The following is a 9,241-nucleotide window of genomic DNA, read 5'->3' on the forward strand; positions in this document are numbered from 1 at the left end:
ACACACATTATAAGGCAAGATATTTCAAAGGCCAAATGTTTAAACATTGCTATTACATTCAATTCAGCCTGAGGGTGTTCAAACTATTAATCGCTGATGGTCATTGGACTTCCATCCATTCAACCATTATCTAATGTGTGTGAAGCAAACAAAAAACGAAAATGCATTTTAATTAAGACTCTGAAACTTCTCTGACATCTGTATGAAAAAAGAAATCTGTTGCTGAATGTTTGATTGGTTACTTCCATGAAGATCCGAAAGGAAAATATGATAATGTATTATTTCATTAACTGAAGGGGAGGCTTTTACAAGACTGAAATACAATGTTATTATGTTTTCTTTTCTGATCTTTTCTCTGCTTTAAGTGGTTAAAAATGTATATTTACATGTTTATGTTCCACCAATTTATCATTATCTGCTGCAGATCGCATATATAGGTAGATATCTGTTGATACTGTTGTGTATGTCAAGCTCAGTGCACACCTTGGTCACAATTCTAATAACTAAATTTAAGGGATTTCTATAAAAATGTATTTATTAATATTTTAAGAAATATGGGCAGATATTGCCATTTTCAATATCTGTATCAGCCTCAAAAGTCCAGTATTGTTCCGGCTCTAGTCCACAGCTATTTCACAACTATACAAGACATTACATTCATTACAACTCGTTAATATCCACAGCAAATTTCACAGAAAACATCACTGTTGGGAGGTTTTACCCTGGCAATTATAGACCTTGAGACATTGTTACCTGGAATGAGGAGACCATGGCAGTGAGCATGAACTCTCTCCATCCAATGGCTGCAGTTGGCGAAAGACTGCTCACTGGTCAGGTCAAAAACCAGGCACAGCAAGGACAGCTCCCCCCACTATGGAAGGGAAGGCGATGGGTGATGATAAGGTGGGAAAGAAAATGAGATGAGATGAGTTAGTATAACATCAGCTTACTTGTTTCTTCTTCTGTGACAAAATACATAATACTTCAGTAGCTCCCCTGTGTTTGTACTCTATAAGGATGTGGAGCCCTGGATGGTGACTTTCACTAGTTTCGTGCAAATGGAAAAACTCTAGAGAAGCAATCTCACCATTTTTTCGCAGGCTTCCACTAATGTCTGCTTCCCTGCAGAGTCTATGATGTAGAGCTCCTGGAGGGGAAAGGCGAGAAGAGAAGGGAAGAGAAGAGGTGTTATACGTGGAGATTTAGTTAAATGACATGGCTTTAAACTTACTATTTTCTTTGGCGAGTGCGTGAATGTTCTTCTTACAATGCTGCTCTATTGCTTACTGAATACAGATGAGAAACTAACAGCATTAAATGTCAGGAAAGACTTCTTCCACACTGCGTGATGGATTCCAATTCGCACCACACACCTTCAGTGATTTAGAAACTTTTATTATTACAAAAAAATAAGGCCACAAACTTAGAAGCAGTGTGGTGGACACAGAATGAAGAAGAGACAATCGCTGGACTCACCACACTGTTGTTGGTCTCTGGGATGTTCACACATTTCATTAGCAGCTCCACTCCGGTTGTCTGCCAAACAAACACAACCAAGATGTTAATTATAATGCTGTTTATGTAACGTAAAGCTAAAAGACCTTCATGAAGCCTGCAGGCTGTCTCTACTTTTTTAATAACAGCAACATGACTGTAAGAAACTCACTGTAGTGAGTGTATTTTCAGCTACATTTTCTTATTTGTGAATGTTTTGGTTTCTTCAATTTTTCTTCAAAATCTGCAGTTAGTCAAATCAAATTGTATTTGTTCCTGTCAACATGAAGAGAAGAGTCATTTGGCTTTTACAGAGCTGACACCATACACAGTAGCACAACAAACTGTCTGGTTTGATTTATTGTTAATGTCTAAACATAAGCATCCCTAATTAGCAGCTTGGGTTGGTTTGAAAGCAGCTTCACTGTCCCGATGTTCAAATCCTGACTGAACCTTCTCTCCTGTGTCTCCATTACTCTGAATCTTATTATTCTTAATGTCTCAATGAAGAAAAAAACGCCTTTAGGGAAGGGACTATCAGCTCTGTTTAAGTCTATGAATGATACAAGCTCCAATTAAGACAAAGTGAGAGTCCTAATGGTTGAGATCTAAGAGTGGAGGTTTAAATTTATACAGCGTTGACAGTTACTACACACTGGTAATTTGGCTGGGGTTTGTAGCCTCCGTTAGGGCTGAAATAAAAATCCTGACGATGTAAAATTTTGACGGCCTGTATCAAACAAACATGTTTTCTTAAATCTGACACATGATTTATAGGGCAGGGATTCTTACAGCACTACAGGACTTTATTATAATGCTGTTTTGTCACACATTTTACCCTGAAAAATTGCAGCGATTTGTATTGTGCACTGCGATTTCGATAATATTTTGACTGATTGTGCAGCCCAAATGTCTGGTCATTTTGGAAGATCACTGACTTTGCTTAGAAGTTGTTTTCCCCATACGACAGCTGAGTTTCAGTACCGACGCTGATAAGGTTTTTCTACTAAACACTTTATTTTACACCTGCAATAAGCGATCTTTGGCCACTTCACGGCAGTGTTAACAAGCTGTAAATACAACACTGACGTATACATTCATATGGCTACACATCCAGCAGACATGGGCCAGCATTAGCATTCATTTGCAGCTGTGTTTGTGTTCCAATATGTATGTATAAATATTCATTCTCTTTTTAGCTATTTAAGCTCTTTCGCTCTCCACCAACTCCTGAGGGAAATCTCTGGCTCTTTAGCTCTCAGTGCTCCACTTTGTTCACCCCACCAGTCGCTAACTTTGTCGGTCTGCCTTTTGGTGCAGATCAGGTAGTGTACAGCAAGTTTTTAAAGTTTTGCTGATGAAAAAAACAGCTGTTTGTTGCAGTTGAAAACAACAATCATGAGAGCAGTGAGGGTGAATCAAGAGAGTAACTTTGCAGGCCAAAAAATCAGAACAGTGAGTTCAAAGACACTCTAAACGTTTGTAGAGCTTATTCTCTGTGTACTATGATTGAAGCCACAAAGAATAAGTAAAACAATTATGAAAAAATAAAATTTTTGGGACTTGACTTGTGGCTGCTTAGTCTCTTTTGGCAAACAAAAATAACCAGAAACGCTGTTTTTCGCTGCAGTTTAAAGCAAGTGTTTGAGCTTTAGTGCAGAGTCAAAAGCAGTTGAGATTTGTTTTTTTTTTATTAATACAGGGCAAATAGAGGAGGTAGATATAGAAGAGATAGACTGCAGGCAGTAGAGGGTAAGGAGGATATGATAAATATGGTCCTATCACGGATGCACGTTCTTCACAAGCTTTGAGATCTAATGAAGTCCTAAGTGGACTGGATGGTTGCAAGCTGCCTTTCACCTCTACGTATCTGCTGGTGTGAGATCAGTGGTGACCTTGAAGAAGCAAGTCGAGGTTTCTTCACATCAGCACCAAACTCTTAATTGATCTGATCTCCTGAGCTCACACTTGACTGAGCGTGTCAAATGCCAAGACCAAAATTCTGAAACACACACACACACACACACACAAACATACCTTTCACAATCACTGCCTCTGCGAAACACACACACTTCCGACCAACGTTTACCTGATTCATACACAAAATCAGTTCATAACAAGGATCCAATGGTCCACATACACACAGATGATGTGGCAGCACCACTTCGGAGCGGCCTAATGAGCTGGTGTGATGCATAGGAAGCCTCTCGCTGGAATGTCAATGAGGGCCTATTAGTAACAAATAAGCTTGGAATATTGCTAACGGCCCGTCTGACATTTTCAAAGGAGGACGTGAGCAGAATGGCCGACAGCCTCCGCTACCCTTCAAAATCAAAAGTTGAAGAACATGAGGGATGACTTAGGTGTCTGCACAAGGAATAACTCTTCACAGTGCTGGTTTCCTTTTCACATTAGTCACAATGGAAAGGACACGCTGTCCCTATTTCAACCTGCTGCGAAGTCTTAAGGAGGAAATCCAACCTGAGATAGATAGATAGATTTATCGCTGCTTGGTAATGCAGAGGTGCACTCGCAATATACCAATATCAGTTTCAGTCATGAGTGTTAGCTGATGCGGTTATAGTGTTGTAAGTGTGCACAAAATGGTATAAACAACATAAAGACCCCTTTTTTAAATCACAGGGGCTATTGTCCGAAAGGTAACAGTACATTAAAGTAAATCTCCTTGGGAGTGCAAATGTGCTCATCCAATCTAATGGCAATCTGACGATTAATAGACTATGGGGATATTTTAACATTTTTGCCTCAGAATGGTTCTCAATGAAAGCACACAGAGTGTCCAGATGGAAGGGGTTCATCCTCTTCGGAGCATTAAGGAGGTCAGTACATTTAACGTCAGTCTGTCCGATTAGATTTTGCAAACTGTGGTGCATGAATGAAGGTCAGATGTCATGAAAAAATAAACCAGATTCATCCTGTGGAAACCAATATCCACAGCAGATCTGACAGAAAACATCACGGACAAACGTGTTGGATGAGAGGGAAGCTTTACCTTCAGAGTGGTGTGATTCTAACCAGTAGGATTTCTAAATGTTTCTAAGGTTGCAGTTCAGAAGATAACTGAACTATTGCTACTCTCACTACCATTATGGATGTACAGAACAACTGTTAATATTTATATTAACTCCTGGATCAAAAATGTATAGCTTTACAGCTTTCAAGAGTTCAGAGTTCATCTTATACGAAGCACTTGGCGCCGAGTGAGCACGAAGTTAAAAATATTTTAAATAATACCAAGAAAACGGCTGGCTTCAAATAGGTGTTTTAACAGTTGCATAGCAACAGCAGAGACCGTGACCGACACTATCCCATGAGCATTTGTTTCAGTGCATCTCATCTACAGTTACACATGCTAACATGCTTTTACCTTTTTTTTTTTTAAAACACGATTTCATTTCTATGTTGTGTATTTATTTCATTTGTTTGTGCAAGTTCAGCAAGCACATACAGTGTACTAGGCCAGTGCGAATTAAAAATGCAACACTATTGCAGCACCTTTCTACTCAGTTAATTCTCTACTAGTCCAACCTGAACAGACACGTACAGCATCACAAACAAGTGGGTTCCTATGCAGTATGGAGAAACTCAACACTGTTGCTGTACAGTGTGTGTGTGTGTGTGTGTGTGCTTGTTAAGTACCTGTTCTGGTGGCTTTCCAGAATCCTGCTGTATTAATTATCGACGTTCCTGTCACCTCAGAACCCCCGATACTGCTGACACAGCAAGAGCTGAACAAACACACACACACACACACACACACACACACACACACACACGGCTCTCATCCGGTAATTTACCCACCAACCTGTTCTGTACCGTAACCAGCGACAAGACTTAATAGTAAACTCGTAAATGAATGTGTGTAAGTTAAGCCCAAGTGCATATGTTTACGTTCACATGTGAATGCATGCACTGTCATTTAGTCAGTAGCCCTTGAAAGTTTGACAGAGGGACTCAGTGAGCAGCCATGACCCCATATATCACAGAGTCAGGTTAATGACACAGTTCCCTCCCTCACGCAGATTAGCATAAATAATGCAGATTAGCCTTCTCTGCATCAGCATTAATTGGTACATTATGCTGTTTTGCACTTCAGTGATTCCTGTAGTAGATTTAAGAGACCTCTGCAGGTGCTTGAAAAGCCTGCAAGGAGTTCCACTAAAGGAACTAAACATATGTAGGGATGTAACGATACACTCACGATTCAATACGACAAATTATAACTGAAAAAGATTTTCTCAGACAAAAATCTACAAAATATATTTTCTTTATTAACTTGTAGAATCCTTTTTTTATTCCTGATTTTGGGTATAAACAATGCATATTTCCTTTTGTGAAATGAAACTGATGTCTTTACATTGAACCTTCACATATTTGTATCACGATTTAACATTCCTGTACAGATGTAATATCATTGTGATCATCAGTGACCATAATTAGTGTTGATGATTTGCAACTGGTACATAATTACTTCTTGGCAAAATGAACCAATATTAAATTGGATATTTCAGTAATTATTACACCTCACTGAAAGTATTGACTGAGTACATTTGAAATATGTCACTGTAAGCTACATTATTAATTATACAACCCTGCTTTACAAGTGTTTTATTACTGCTCAACTGCACTGTCTATGTCTATAGTGTAAGATAAGATAATTCCTTTATTTATTTATTTTTCTACTTTGGCAAAGCAGCGCAGAAAACAGAAATCAAACAATATCACAGAAAAAATATTGCTAATATTATTAATATTAGAAGATATAAAAAACTAATAAAATGGAAAGTACTATAGCACTAATTTGTTGTTCAAGTAGGACACGGAGTCCAAAATATGAGCAGAAAATTTTACTTGAAAAAAAACTAAAACTAAACTAAAACTACTAAAGTGGAAATTAAATATAAATAGTGCAAAAAGGTTTGTGCGTTGTAGGAAGGAGTCCTAAACCCGCCTGCTAAGACGTCTACAGGTTTGACAGAGTTTACAGAACTTTACTGTGAACAAAGACGAGGTGAAAGTGTGCAAACTAAAGCTTAAACGTAGCTGAATAACCCACCGATTAGTTGCTGTAGGAAAATACTGTCTTATTAAATAAATAAGACAGGAATGAACTGAATACCGGATAAATGACCGTGTGATATGAGTACAACAGTGTGTGGGGTGCTCCACATACATTGCAGTATATGTGGAACTGCATGCGCCTGCTGTGGGACATTTAACAGCACTACAGCAGGGATCAAACCAGCAACCTTTCAGTCCCTTTGTGTCCATGCTCTCACCATGCTGTAGTTCTTCTGGAAGAGAGTACCATCGCTGTGAAACATATGGGAAAGAGCAGTTTTCCCCACTGCAGCATCTCCTGCACACACATGCAGACAGAAAGACAGAGGCACAATCATCTTTAATCATTTCTCTGCTTTCCTGAGTCCAAGCCTGCCTGCTCAATGTGTTTACTGAGTGCTTTATCACTTACAAATTAAAAATACAGACAGATTTACCAGCACGGTCATTTTGTTTCTAATGCAAATGAGTTATTGCTGGTTGCACAGACGCACTGAATCGGATTAATCTTTTAAACACAATGTTTTTTACGTTTAGCAAAGTGTTAGACAGAAGACCATTTATTTATCTCTCGTGTTTAAACGCAAAAACTGAACTGAATACAGCAGACTGGTTAGCTTTAGCACTTGTGCCGTAAAGCTGCAGCAGCAGGAGGGACTAAACCTTACCGACAAGCAGACACCTCGCCCTCAGCTTCACCATTAGCGTGGATAACTTCCAGACACTGTAAATAAAACCTCTCGTTTCATTAATGGCGCTAAATGAAGCTCTACTTTCTGTTTTTTTTTTTTTTTTAGCTGTCTTCCTACTTGCACCTCGGCAACATGGACACAACGCGTCTCTTAGCAACCAGACACAGAGGCGTTTTATTGGTCAATCCAGTTAGCGCGTAGAGCCCGTGGCTGTGCTCTGATTGGCTGGATGTGAGGACGTAACAAGAGTCTTGGTGCGTGGGATATTTTCCCCCTGAGAAAGTCTGACAGGCGAGCTTCCTCAAACTGTGTGCAGTTAACGCTAGTAAGGGTAAGATTGGGGTACCAAAACGCCAAGCATAGCCCCAATTTGTTAACCTAGTGAAGCTTGTTGGTCGGGCACGGTTATACGGTACATGGGAGAAAGACGTGCCTGACAGTCTAATCTGTGGCGAGAAGGACTCAGGCAAGGCCCAGTGACGCCACCAGAGGGCAGACTTTCTTTCTTTCTTCTTCTCAGCATAACAAATCACTTTACCTTCACATGGACTTAACAGTTTTTCGTTACTGTATCGTTTTCAAATGTATTATCCTATTGTAATGGCAGTTTTCACACAGAATACCCCGAGTCAATTAATAAGACAGCTTAATCTTTAATGATATAACTTAAGTTATATAACTTAGCTTTATTGAATATACTTCTGGTTGAATTAACTTGATTTCTCCTCTTGTGTGCTGTGTGCTGTGTGTTGGAGGGGGTGGAAAAAAAACCCTTCAAACAAATAGGAAAGCGCGTGACTCCTTGTGGCAGTCTTAAACGCACGAGCTGGCGCCCCTTCATAACCACGTGCGTGTGCTCGCTACGTGTTTTCTCCGGCGCTGACACACAACGGAGGCGCGTTCACGTGTTCGCCACCGGCTCCTGCGCTGCGAGAGAGAGAGAGAGAGAGAGAGAGCGAGAGAGCATCACCAAAACACTGGCATACAGCGTCCTCTGGCCGGATATCGAGAGAGGACAACAGGGAATTCAGAGGTTAAATTAAAAACAACAACAAAGGAGGACACGGGAGGCTGTGCGCCGGGGAGAGACTCGAGCATCCATCCTCGCAGCAGCAGCAGCAGCAGCTCGTGATACCGTTTGTAGTAGCAGGAGCAGATTCGGGGATTGTCCGTGTCGGTTGCCCGGTGCTCCACACACCCTGTGCCTTTGAAGCAGCAGCGGGGAGGAGGGGAGGACCAGAGAGGAGGCTGTGCAGAGAGGAGGAGGAGGAGGACCATGGAGGGGATGCAGGCATACGGAGCCGGGAAAGCCGGAGGAGCCTTCGACCCCGTCACCTTCTTCCAGCAGCCTCAGACCATTCTCCGCATAGTGTCTTGGGTGAGTGAGCGCTCCGGTACGAGGCAGGCAAATGTCAAAGAAGTTTGTTGGTTACAGCTGGAGAGTGGCTACACAGGTCACTTATAAATACCCTTATTATACACCTTATTATAGGCGCACTTTACACGTGCATATACGTTAAATGTTGGTTTGAATGACCCTCTTTGTATGTGTTTATGTACAAAGGGCCCATATGCTGGGAAATGACAGATTCCTATGGGAATGCAGGATGCAAAATACAGCATATCTTGATTTATGGTATTTTCTTCCTATTTTATTAAACCAAATATACACATATTATATGTTTATCTCCCTTTGTATGTGGTACTCAATATAGGGTCTCTGTTGTGATGTAGGCCCAGAGTTGGACCTGATCACTGTTTGTAACCTTCTCCTGTATGTGCATTTGTCAGCAGCTAATGTTTTCTAATAAACATAGTGAGAACACACAGGCGGAATTTCATAACAAATAATTTCATAATTTCATAATAATTGCCCACCCTCCCTTCCCCAAGGAGGAGGAGCACCAACGTAAAGGGAAAGCAACAGTAGAGGAAGGATGGTGAACAAATGGCAACAAAAGTCTCCAAACTCC

The 9,241-nt window shown here is 40.6% G+C and overlaps 2 protein-coding genes across 3 annotated transcripts in view; one reads left to right on the forward strand and one right to left on the reverse strand.

The window, feature by feature from the left end:
- Window positions 1-7,424, reverse strand: part of ift27 (intraflagellar transport 27 homolog (Chlamydomonas)) — a gene marked incomplete in the record, with an annotated part of 8,073 nt that extends 649 nt beyond the window's left edge. The window contains 5 exon segments of the mRNA XM_035660866.1: window positions 754-871; window positions 1,088-1,147; window positions 1,477-1,536; window positions 6,795-6,874; window positions 7,245-7,424. Of these exon segments, the coding sequence (XP_035516759.1) occupies window positions 754-871; window positions 1,088-1,147; window positions 1,477-1,536; window positions 6,795-6,874; window positions 7,245-7,278 (352 nt within the window).
- Window positions 7,425-7,566: 142 nt separating this feature from the next.
- LOC118327490 (synaptogyrin-1-like) overlaps window positions 7,567-9,241 on the forward strand; it is a 22,535-nt gene continuing 20,860 nt past the window's right edge. For both annotated transcript variants that reach the window (XM_035660863.1, XM_035660865.1), the window contains exon 1: window positions 7,567-8,646. In XM_035660863.1, coding sequence (XP_035516756.1) covers window positions 8,545-8,646 — 102 coding nt within the window. In that variant the 5' untranslated portion in view covers window positions 7,567-8,544. The remainder of the gene's footprint in view (window positions 8,647-9,241) is intronic.

Source organism: Morone saxatilis, unplaced genomic scaffold, assembly GCF_004916995.1.
Source record: "Morone saxatilis isolate NCDOM2014 unplaced genomic scaffold, NCSU_SB_2.0 Contig17, whole genome shotgun sequence".
In the NCBI taxonomy this organism is placed as follows: domain Eukaryota; kingdom Metazoa; phylum Chordata; class Actinopteri; family Moronidae; genus Morone; species Morone saxatilis.